The sequence below is a fragment of the Mauremys mutica genome, chromosome 11 (assembly GCF_020497125.1).
Source record: "Mauremys mutica isolate MM-2020 ecotype Southern chromosome 11, ASM2049712v1, whole genome shotgun sequence".
Classification (NCBI taxonomy): Eukaryota; Metazoa; Chordata; order Testudines; family Geoemydidae; genus Mauremys; species Mauremys mutica.
The window spans coordinates 39,062,695-39,075,391 of NC_059082.1; the positions used below are offsets into that span (position 1 = coordinate 39,062,695).

General features: G+C 46.2%; 1 protein-coding gene across 1 annotated transcript in view; it reads right to left on the bottom strand.

Moving 5' to 3' along the window:
• Positions 1-2,924: 2,924 nt before the first annotated feature.
• ARID3B (AT-rich interaction domain 3B) overlaps positions 2,925-12,697 on the bottom strand; it is a 48,000-nt gene continuing 38,227 nt past the window's right edge. The window contains exons 8-9 of the mRNA XM_044980419.1: positions 10,213-10,323; positions 2,925-8,895 (exon numbers count right to left, since the gene is read on the bottom strand). Coding sequence (XP_044836354.1) covers positions 8,741-8,895; positions 10,213-10,323 — 266 coding nt within the window. The 3' untranslated portion in view covers positions 2,925-8,740. The remainder of the gene's footprint in view (positions 8,896-10,212; positions 10,324-12,697) is intronic.

Consider the following 12,697-nt stretch of genomic DNA (forward strand, 5'->3'; position numbering starts at 1 on the left):
GTTGGATCCCCTGGTGAGTTCGAAGATCCAGGGATGTTGGTAACTTCATGTAAGAAAACTGCTTAGGCAATGATTGTAACTTGCTAAAATAAAGTGTTAGTTACTAGAAAGTGTGTTTTGTTTTGTCTGTAACCAGACCTGCCTCTTTTACTCTTGCTTAGTATCACTTAAATCTCTGTTCTTTGTTAATAAAAAAAACGTTTTCTTAGTTTTTCTAAAAATCATCTCACTGCTGTTATGCTGAAGTGAAGTGTGCATCTCCAGCAGGTGTGTGCACTGTCTTTTTGGAGGCAGAGAACTTCATAATTTCTGTGAGTGTCCAGCAAAAGGAACTGGATACTGCAGGGAAATATCTCTGGTGAACTCGGGACCTGGGGTTCACAGATTGTTACCTGCAAGGCAAGGTTCAGACTGGCAGAGTCTTGACAAGCTGGCAGGTCAGAGAACTGACACGCATCTTAGCAGCAGCAAAGCTCTCGCTCTTGGCTAAGGCAGAGGGGTACCACAGTGGCTCACAGTTCTGGGTGTCCTAAGTAGGATGTTACACCACCCTTCTCCTTATTTCCCATATTCAGTAACACTTGTCCAACCAGGAAGCACAGCAGTGCCCATATTTCAACAGCAGGTCGCTGACATTGCATCCATCTAGTGGTAACACATGAGAACTGAAAGCAATTGGAACTTCTGCTAGGCCCAGATGCTCAGAGTCCAGAGGGAGATCCAGGAAAGAGCTACCCACCTATTCCCACTAAGTGCTGCAATGTGGTTCACATGGCAGGAAGTGTCTTGGAATATGCTTGCTCCAAGATGGATTCTGTATCTAAAGTTCCCAAGGAGGGGGAGGGAGCCTGGAGAGTGATCTAAGAGGATTGTAGCTAGGAGTACTGAGATGAAACTGAGCAAGGGGGAATTTGAGCTGGATGGTGGGAAAATATCTCCCAACTCTAATATCTATTTGCCTGTAGAATAGTGTCCCGAAGGGAAATGGAAACCTAGTGCTAGACGTTTAAAAGTGAACTAGAAAAAGCACTCCAGATAGGGCTTCCTCCTGCAGCGTTCTGAATGCCCTCAACTCCTATTGGCGTAAATGCAAGGAGCTCATTGCTTTGCAGGACTGGGCTTCTTGTGAAAGGAACTACACTCAACCAGAGGGCGGTGGGTAGGGGAGATCAGATGGCACCCAAGAGGTATTTTCCTTCTCTGGTTTCTATTGTGGAAGTTATATATTTGTGCCAAGTGCTAGAATGAGCCAACTTCCAGAGCAAGGCCATCACTGGTGACAGGCAAACTCTGATGTGAAGGAATCAGAACCAGTTTCCATCCAACTGCCAAACTGGTTCAACAACTGGAAGAACAACTCTGCGGTCTCCTGTGTAACCAGAAAATAGCTGAAGTATTAAAAGTTCTTATAACCACTGAATAGTACAGTTGAAGGGATTTGGAAAGTAGTTCCTGCCACCTACAGCTAGTTCCTACTACGTGTGTCACAAATCGACACTTTTCTGGCTCACTGCCCCCCAGGAGATTCCAGGGCCAATCTAAGAATACCTTGCAGCTCATCCAAGGATCCCCAAGCACTTGACAAATCTAAGCCTCTCAACCCTGCCATAGAAGTAGAGGAGGATACCCAGAAATTGCAGAATTCTGCAGCACACTAAAGCCCAGTTCTGAAGCAGGCAACATTCTGTGGCCCAGCAACATGCCACTTAAGTCATCTCATAAAATTCCACTCAGAAGTGAGTATGAGCGAAACACATATAAAGCTACCCCAATACATTAAAAACTAACAAAACAAATTTTTGTTCATTAATTTATTGGGATAATTTTGTGTTAATTTTCAATTTACTGGAGTAGTTTAAAAATATTGCTCAATTCATTTTCAAGTGCCCTACTATCATGACATTGGCTAGTCTGCATCCTCTTTCAATCCACATACTCCACTGTCAACAGCAGAGACCATCATTCCTGATAAGCATGTGAGTCTGAGACATGAGAACCATCACAAAGAGGATCTCCCAAAGGATTGGATAGAAACATGTATGTATGACAAGCTCCAACCCTGAACTGGAACGAGATAGAAGGACGAGTCACAAAACCTAGGGACTATCACACAATGAAAAAGAACTTGGCAGATCAGTTCAGGGATCAGCCTTGACACTTACAGATCTGTATGTGCAGTTGTTATTGCTTGTAGTTTACTTCCATTTTAGTCTTTGGGGGTACTTCCCCCACAGTAACAGGTGCAGAGGGATAATATGATTTTCGTCAGTGTACATCTAGGACCTGGAATCCACCCAGGATTAAATTCCTACCACTTTATGTTAAAAAAAAATACCAAATTTGTTTTAACTCTCTAATATTCTCTAAAACCAGATAGAAAAAGGGCTAAGAACCCCGATACACAGCTTTTGCATACTCTGGTGTAGGTATTTAGGGGTGGGTGGGTGGTTGTGTGCATGTGTCCATCTTTCTCTCTCTGAGAAGAGGCCATCTCACACTGGGATGGAGTGTGTCTACTGGTTAGGGCTGGGAATCGAGTGGCAGGACTCAAGTTCTATTCCTGGCTTTACCACTATGTATATGTGTGGCTTATGGCATGTCACCTTGTCTGTGCATATTTGTTTAGCCATCTGTAAAATGCAGATAATACTCATTTGGCTCAAGGCTCCAAAGCTTAATGTCTGCCAAGTGCTTGGAGATCCTCTGACGAAAGGTGTTATAGAAGTACAAACTGTTACTGGTATCTGGCCCCTTACCATGCACAGATCTATAATGGGAGGCTGTTAGCTGCAAGGTTATAGGCATGGTGGCCCATAAAACTACTGCACCTTCCATTTGTGTTTAAAAAGTCAGCTTGAGTGCAGAAACCTGGAGTGATTCCCAGCCCAGTCAATGGAACAAAACACATTTGCAGGGGCATCATATGAAGAGGTAGAAGTTTATTGGAATATAAACATTCAGATAACATGTAAGATAGAAAAACCCAACAACAACATATACAGACACTTGTTGGAAGCAGACGTCTGAGGTATTTATTCACTGCCTAGGCTATCACATTTTTTTTTTAAATAGGTAACAAAACTAGTAGCAAGGCTGCTGCTATTCAGTTAAAATGTCTTCTGGTCTGAATCCATTTGGAGATCATACACAGCAACCAAAGGACTGTGTGACACATTCACATTTGTTCCAGGATCCGATTGCTAACAGCTCAGCCTGTGCAGTTTGAGGCTTATTTCTGAGCTGGACTCCGTCCTTTCAATCTTCATGCACTACCAGAACACGCTGGTATAGAATGTAAGAGGACAGGAGGTGGCTCTCTATGCGGACCTGGTTTGGAAACCAGACAGCACATCTGCACCCACTTCATTCTGAAAACGGAGCGCTTGGCTGCTGCTGGCCCACTGTGCCTTTGCCTCCAGCTAGGCCCTTTTGGCCGCTTGTTGCGAGACCCTAGTTGCTCTGGAGTTTCAAGATGATTAGACACACTGCAAAACGGAACATGTCACACCAGGAACAGTCCTTCCTGCAATATCAAAACCCCTGAGTGCCATACAATCTTCAACATTCTTAGTTAAATGGATTGGAGCTGAGGAGACACGCTCCCACTCCCAGCCCTCCACCCTGTATCTGGTGCTGGTTTCTATACCCCTATCCCTAAAACCTGGCAGCTCAGCAGGAATATCTGGATCTAAGCAAAATGTGCATCAAGCCAAGTGCTAGTATCAAGCTCAGGCTAGGGAAAGGGTTAGTATTCACAGTCTGAATGGCTGATCCTTGTAGCCAGCTAATGAAAGAGAATAGTTTATTGTTGCAGCTTATTTTACTGAGGTATCTGTTATACATCCCAACTTTATTCTTTCCCTGAATTTGATAAAAACCAATCTGTTAGTCCCTGCCTATTTCCAGACTAGCTGTGTAAAGCTTATAAACATTAATACTCTAGTAGTGTCAAAGCAGTTTATCGGTTCAGTGATTCGAGTGGCTTTCTGTGCAAGAAAACACAATGGTAGCACATGATACGCAAGCAAAACACCCAATATTAACCTTTGCTCCCCAGGACAAGAGAAGAAAGCATACGGAAAAGCAGATATCCTCTAGCCCTATCCTTGGGAAATAATCCCCAGCCCCACCCCCAAAAAAGAAACAGGACAATTATAAAGGTTCTCCCAACTCTGGGAAAAATCTCAGAGTTTGAGACAATGAAATGCCCTGGAGGTCTGCAAGATTCACAAATGCGTCGGGGCCAAAGTCTGGTCCCCACAAATGCACGGGTGCATACAGCTTCCACTGAAGGCAATAGGAGAGAGGATGCCCCAAGGCAGAATGCCTCAAGACAGGTGCATTATAAATAATTTGATTGCCGGTTAAAAATAAGTCACAGTGTCTGCTAATGAGACCAACTAAGCCATACAATATAAACTAATACACACAGGCAGGGGAGCGTCCCACAACGGGGGGTCAAAACTGTGGGCCTCCTGAGGCCGAAAATGCCACCACTCTTACTGGAGCATCAAGCTGAGGAAAAAGCTTGTCCATTGCAGGGTTTTATTGCTGATGAACTCAACCAGTAAGTGATTCTTGTTCACCATCAAGTCTGACTGAGTGTAAGGGATGGGAGTACTTAGCTTTAAATTGAAATTAACCAAACCACATTAATTAAATTTGTACATGCAAATCAGATCCGGCCCTTGGGCTTCTAAAAGTCTCCAGCCTGGCCTTTACTGTTCAGAGTCTGATCACCTGTTCTATGGTAGATGCTCTTTCCATGAGTGGTAATGGATTATATCACGAAGAAGCAGAGCATTCTGGGACCAAAGGGATTTGCCGGTGCCCACAAAGGCACTGCTGCTGCTGCTTCTGGGGGACAGGGCTCCCTTTCTGTAATATGTAGGGTGACCAGACAGCAAGTGTGAAAAATGGGGACAGAGGGTGGGGGGTAATAGGAGCCTATATAAGAAAAATCCCCAAATATCGGGACTGTCCCTATAAAATTGGGACATCTGGTCACCCTAGTAATATGTTACACAGTAGATATGAAGATGGAGCATCACAGTTTTCTTGGAATATTTCACCAGGAGAGAAATTACCATTTCACCAGCCAGGTAGGACACCCTCCCTCTAGGAGCAGCCCGCAGTAATTGTTACACTGAGGTTATTTATTTGTTAGCCACCTATCACTGGGAAAATACTCTTTTAAACAATTTGTGATAAAGTTACCTCCAGTTTTTTTATAATAGGCCTGATCCAAAGTCTACTGAAGTCAGTGGAAAAACTCCCTATTAGCTTGAGTGGGCTTTGGCTCAGGCCCCATGTGCATCCCCCACTCTGAGGTTAAATGCTGTTGACGTCAGAAGGTGCTTTGTTCACAGTTCAGAGCTTGCTCCAGCAGCCTGACCCCAGACTGGCTCCCAAAGTGGTACCTTACAATTTCAGTACAGAGAACCTTGGATCAGTTGATAAGCTCTTACTTAAACGCACTTTAGGACTAAGGGGAGGTGTCCAAGACACTTATGGGCTGGAGAGAGGGGAAAATGTGCAATGGCTTAATGTCCAGCTGTGCAGGCAAGCTGACTTGAGGTAAGTTATCCTAGTATTATAGTCCATCAAAGCTCTTAATGCACAGTTTGGTCTTGCCTCGAGGTGTTGGGTGTTCTAACAACGTCACTAAGTTGTTCAGTTGCCCCGGGGCTGGATTCTCATCTCAAACTAGTTTTACACTGGCTTCAATTGAGTTAACTCTTAATTTACACCTGCATAAGTAGGAGGAGAATCAGGTCCCTTGCCTTCAGAGGGCTGTAATACCAATCTGGTAAAATGGTTCTGTCCTATCTACACAGGCAAGAGCCAATTGAGTGATAACATGGCTGGGTGACTGTTAGGCCATCCCCCAACACTGATTGCTTGCCTGTGTGGAGCAGAGAAGCCCTTGGATTCTGTAGACACCGGGAGCAGAACTGGGTTAGCTATGACCATGTGATGCGTGGCTGTTGCTATCAGGGTCTGTTGCCTTAGAACTATGATTGAAAACCGTCCAATAGATTGCTGAGGGGGATCAGTCTGCAGCAGGACTCTCTGAAAAAGCACTGTTCAAAGAAACAGTGCTAGAACCCTGCGAGCAATAACATTTCACACACATGGTGGGAGCTAGCACGTCTCTGCTCCAAGTACAGACAGATCTGAAAGGGCACCGCACACTGACCATTTCAGTGGTAACATGACAGCCCACAGACCAGGCTATAACAAACTAATTTCTAGCCAGCTGATCATCTTGCCTGTGAAGAGAGTTACAATGTGGTTTAGACTTGTGTTACCAAATTGTATATCAACCCCCTAAATATGGGGATGGTTGCAGAGTTTGGTAACATAGGCTTTTACAACATAAGTGAAAGCAGAATCTAGAACACCTTCCAGTATTTAGGTCCTATCTGCTCCATGAAAAACTACCACAATGCACCATTTGGGTACAATACAGTAGCACACAACGTGGTTTGGTCTCATTGCATAAACAGGACTCAGGTGTATTTTTATCTATGTGACCGAATCCTACCAGTAAAATCCAAAGCTGCAGCACAATTCAGGTGTCTGGTCCTGCCCACACTAGAAGAGTGAACTGTACTTTAACATGTCAGGAACTGCCGTGCTGTAAGAGGTCTAGCAAAATCTGTAGTGTAGACAGGATTGTTATCTTCAAAGCTGTTCTAATGAAACTTGCTAAAGACAAGCCCAGTAGTAGATCACAGAGTTCTGTAACAAACATTGGGACCACTTGTCCCCCTCTGGGGACACCCCACTGTTCACACTGAGGGGAAATCCTGAAACTCAAGCCAGCCTGAGAAATAAATCTGCCCTCTTACTCCTTCTCTACCTGCACCTGTCCTCCTCTATCGCCCTGTCCGCATGCCCAGCTCCTGGGTCAATGCTGCTGGAACTGTCTCCAGGCTATGCTAAGGACAGGGAAGCCACATGCTCCTTCACTCAGCTTTGTTGTCTTTGGTGCTACAATAAAAAATAAAAATTAAAAACAAAGTCAGCAAAACACATATAAAAACAAGCTTTAAGATATGCCAATACTTCCTGAAGAGGTAACACAATAACAAGTCCATATCTGAGGTATTTCATCTGCTCAAAAGAACCTGACTCAGGCCTGCACGATGGAAGAGACATCACCAGGGCGGGAGTGGGAGGGCTCAGATCCACAGGCTGAGAGAACATCGCCCGGGCAGTCCTATGTGCTGCGGGAGGGAAGAGGACAGCATGGGTGCCTGTGTGAGAGGAGTGCAGCAGCAAAGAGCTGGGTCTATGGAAGTGAGCCAAGGAACTAACTTGGCTGACAAAGGAGGAATGATGGCCTAAAGCAGCGCTAGCTCCACCCATTGGGAATTTACTGGGAATGGGGGGAGATTTTCTTCCCTCTCTCCACAACCAGAGGCCCGTGTCCTCATTCAACTGGGATGCACCCATGTGGAGCTGTCCCAGGTCCGGCTCTTCTGTCTCTTTTGCCCAGGTGAGCCTCATGAACGATGGCTGTGATTCGGCCAATGCGCCAAGATACCTGGTAAGAGCCCAACTGAGAAAAGCGTGTATTACATGAATAGACACACACAGCTCAGCAGATTGTCAGTGTCACCTCGTATCTCCTTTGGGTGACAGTGGCCTGTAGCCGACATGTCTGTGTGGGGACAGGATGGAGAGGCTAATGAAACATACAGGAGAGGAAGCGCTGCAGGAAATCACCATTTGGTGCAAACCCAGTTCTATCGAGGGCCAAGGGGCTAGAACTAGGAGCAAAGGGATGACATCAAGCAAAAGAAAAGTCAGGATGACTATCAGGATAAAGGCTTCAGTGGTGAGTTTATTTAGCCTGTCCAATGCTCCCCCAAGGGAAGCAGTGCAAGGGCCACTGCTTGGGGCATTTAAAACTAGGCTGGGCAAAGGCCTGGAAAAAAACAGTAGGGTCCAGGCTTGCACTGGCCATGGGAGACGACTAGCTGGACTAAAAGACCTTCTCCATCTCCGTGCATCAGATACAGAGGTGGGAGAGTCCTCTGTGTGCTGCCAGGACCCTAGAGAGGTAGTTGCCAAAGGAGGAAGAAGTCATGCAAGTCTCCTGTGAATCCAGCATCAGTGACCATTTGCCTTTCAGCCTAGTCTAACACAAAGGAGACAGCATCAGGAGGCTGAACACAGTGGAGACAGAATGGGTGACCAGATGAGACTTGCTCACTATCAATCTGCACGACTGCTCTGCAAGTGACCGCAAGAGGGAACAAATATATGGGGAAAGGAGACCAAAGTCCCTCTGGGGGTAGGATTGTCAATAAACTGTGTTATGATAGGGAAGTTCACACATCTGTTGATTAGAGAACAGGAACCCTTCCTCCACCCCAATTACTACCTCCTTGCTCCTTCCACCTGCCATGATGATGTCTCAGTCATCTGCAAACCCAGAGCCCCTAGAGATAATCCCTGATTGAAAAATGCCCCATGTCCCCTTCCCTTCACCCCAACCCCCCAGCAGGAACACAGTCAAACCTGAAAAAATAATAAAAAAGGCTGGACAAACAGGCAATGCAAATGCGCCAGCACAGAAGGTTTCATCATCTGGCCATTGACCAACCGCAAAGCAGGTTCCTTGAGATGAGGTAATCTGTGCGACTCCTTCCTGGCTCGCTCTCTGCCTTGAACGGAGAGGGCAGAGCTGCCTGAAGCCAATGAGAGAGAGAGCCCGCTCCCCCATCCATCAGAGAGACCAGCTGGTTGAGGGCTCTGCGCTGGGGGTGCCCCTGGATGAGGTTGGACTAGGGGAGCAGTGGGAGCTGCTGCTGCTACTGCAGGTGCTTTGGGTGCTGGATCCTGCAATTAGATGGACGACGGGCTTCTGGGCAAACAGTACTCCTGCAGGACAGAGATGGGTTTGGAACTGGGTTACTGGGACACCAGAACAACATAGTGCTTAAGGTGAAGCAACTGGCTAGCCCAGACCTATGTACATGGCAGGAGAGGAGAAGAGTCTACAAACCCCAGAGATTTTAGAACAGCACTCAGGGAATTCTACCAGTGAGAGTTAGCCCAACCCAATCAAGCAGGTTCAGGAAGCTGCAGCAACAGTGCAACCGGAAGAAATACAGCAGGCTGATAGAGTGACGCTTCGCTTGAAAATCCCCAACAGCTTCGGTGCCGTTTTCAATGCACTTTCACTCCACTACAACTGAGTTCCACTGAGCTACTCCACTGGCAACGCAGCACTCTGCACCCACCTAGGGAGGTGTTAAATGTGGCCTTCAGAGGGGATCACCACCCAACTGAGCAGGAGTGAGGGATGTAAAGAGAAACTGACACTCCTCAGAAAGGGGTGAAGAGAAGCTAGTCTTGTCAAAGCTGCTCCTCAGCATGAGAGGAGAGAGATTCCAAAAGTTCCCCTTCCCCCAGGGCTGGTGGTATCTCCTATAGCAGCAAGGGATGAAAAGCGGCCCTGGTACCACACTCAGGGTGAAGGTAGGGAGGGATGTCTTGCCAGATAGTTCTTTCTCCCATTACAGTGAAATGCTGCTTGTACAGAGGTTCTGCAATCAAAACTACTTCACTATAAGGGTGTGTCTACACTGCAATCGGGAGATGCGGTTGCAGCACATGTAGACAGACCTGAACTAGCTAGCTCAAACAACAATGTAGTGAAAGCGTGGCTGCCTGGGCTAACCCCGCCCACCCAGAACCCTGAGTATGCACTTGAGCAGCCATGGCCTCGGCTGCCATGGCTTCACTGCTATTGTTACTCAAGCTTGCTTTGACCTCGCTAGACCCAACCTAGCTCAGGTATGTCTACAGGTGCTGAAATCACATCTTCTGACTGAAGTACAGACGTGCCCTCAGACACAGTCCCACTGTACACAGAGATCACATCCGAAAACTGGACAAAGTGATTAGAATATCTCTTTAGACAGCACACACAAAGATGGAATTGCCAAGCATTTAGAAGGCTCTTGAATATATATATAAAAAAAACCCCAATGACATAAGGGGCCATCTTGACAGAGTGGTGCAGAGGACGACTGTGGAAAAGCAGCTCCTGTGTCAACTCAAGGGTCTCTCAAAGTAACAAAAGTTTTGTTTTTTATGTTTGGTAAATTTATAACCATTAAGAGTATCCTGCATTCAAACAAGAGCTGCTTTCCCCTGCTGCACCACCGCTCTGGGCAGCTGTTGCTTTCTCACCAGCATAGATTGTGCCGTTAATCTCCACAGACATGTTAATACTCCCAATGCCGCTGGGTGACAAATGCAATGCTGCTGCTGCTGCTGCCGCCGTGGCATCTGGTTTATCTTCTGTGGGGGAAAGGACAGTTGAGAGTTAGGTTGTGCTGGATCTCCACTGCACTACCCATGGACAATCTAGTACTTAGAGGGTCCTTCTTTCACCTCCCCTTTGCAGTGAAAATGGAACCAAGCCCTCCCTTCCCCCCAGTCCCACTACTCCGACTCATGAACTGGTGGCCTGCTTTGGGTGGCCGGGGGGAGGACTCTGAAGTTTGGAAATACATTGCTCCTGCTTGCAGGCCATGAAGTACACTGGACAGTGTATAATCAGCTTCTATTAAATGATGGGACTTAGGATTTAAATAAAATCAGAATGCAGACAAGTGTTATGTAAGATTCCCCTGTACAGCTCTGGCAGTACACCCCCTCATGCCCAGAGTAGCGAGTCAGAGGGTGCTGAATGGAGAAAAAGTCTTTTGTAAATGTGCAGAACTGTTTGACATTTGACAATACTGAACTTGTTTCGCTTGTGACCACTGCCAGATTCAGACCCTGGCCCTTCAGAGGTAACTGGTTAGAAACCCACTGAATATTTGATACACGGATAGCATGTAGCTTTATTCCGCTTCATTCTGAAACCTCCACAGCTCTCTTGGCTCTAGCCTGAGCCTGCACATCTACACTGCAGTTGTACAGCCCCGCAGCTCAAGCCTGAGACAGCTTGCACAGGCCAACTGAGGGTGTGTGCCAGTGTTTTATTGCAGTGTAGACGTACCCTCAGTTAGCAAAGGCTAGGCTGCAGTACCGCTGCCTGCCAGCGGAGGGAGAAAAATCTTCTGAAATACCAGACTCAGGAGAGGAATAAGAAACAGGTCACCTTTACGAACATGTGAAACCTCCTCCTCCCTTGATGAACGTATCTGGGGATCCCTTTTTAAGCTGCTGCACTGGGAACTAGATACACTACAATTTTGTGATATCTGTGGAAAAAGACATGGGATTGTTCCCCCATCACCCTGATTTGTGGGACATTCGGTGGCCCTAAAATCCGGCTCAGAGTTTGTGAAGCAGCAGCATCACATTGCAATGACCTCTCACAATGAGGTGCTGGCTTTGGTGCAGGTGCAAATGCCAAGTAAGGACAAAAGAGGTTTTCCTGCGGCTGAAATGCACAAGGGTGACAGCTCAGACTGAAATCTTCTATGTAAATCTTACACATTTTTCCAATTCCCATCTGATGTTGCATTCCTTCTGGGATATCATGGCTGCTGTCCCAGCGAGGAATGCTATTAGCATAACTAGCATTTAACCCAAGAGTGGTTATTAAGATAATAGTAACAATCCCTAGCTCTTCTATAATGTTTTTCATTAGTAGATTTCAAATCATTTTACAAAGGAGGCCAGTATCATTATTTCCATTTTACAGATGGGGAAACTTGAGGCAAAGAAAGGGAAAGTGAATTTGTCCAAGGTCATCCAGTGGCAGAGCCAGGAAAAGAACTCGTGTCCCTTGAGTCCTGTCCAGTGGTTTATCTACTAGGTCACATTGCCTCCATCAGTGTGTTTTTAGGTTTAGAGGCTACAACTGCATCTTAATGCCAGAAGCAGTGAGAGGAGAGATAAGGGAAGGACATCAGCAAAGTGGAGGGGATTTAAGGCATGCCACAAAGTTTGCCTTTCCTCACACACTATTCTTTTTTAAGGAAGTATAAGTGTGAAATTTAAGTAGGTCCATAGTCTTAGGGAAGCAAAATCTTGGTCCAATTGAAGCTAGTGACAACGTTTCCATCAGCTTCAGTAGGACCAAGATCTGACCCTATGCCACGTGTATTTTTCTCAACCAGAGCTTCACACTGCAGCACTGCTCCTGTTGAGTAAAGTGCAATGACCTCCAGAACAACTCTTTCCCTTCCCCCACTCAATGTCAAACCTTTGTGGCCTAGTGTCTGCCTCTGAAGGTGCAATTAGATGGGGTTTGAGCTCTTTAATTTAAATGGATCAAAACATTTGAAGAAGAGAAAACAGCTGTTGGACTGAAATCTTCTGAGACACTGCTGGCTACACTCCCCATCTAACGGCAGCCCCCAGGGCAGATAGGTGGAAGTGCTGTGCTGTTTAATCAGCTTTGGAAGTCACAATAAAATTACATTGATTCTGACAAGTGACCTTTAAGGATGGAATCTCCACTTACCCAGTATTTTCAGTGGCAGTTTCCCCTGGCCATGAGTGCTGCTTACACTCAAACCTCTAACTTAGCCTTCAGGGGCCTGGAGGCTATGATTTGGGGCAGTCACCTCCCACCAGAATGCCAGGGAGCAGGGCAGTGGCACAGTAATCTATACTAAGGAGAAGCAGGGTCCTTTCTTCTTGAAAGCAGTTACTGGCAATAACATCACTAGTCCCAACCTTATCTGAGATGTCACGTGACCCTTTAAAAAAAGAC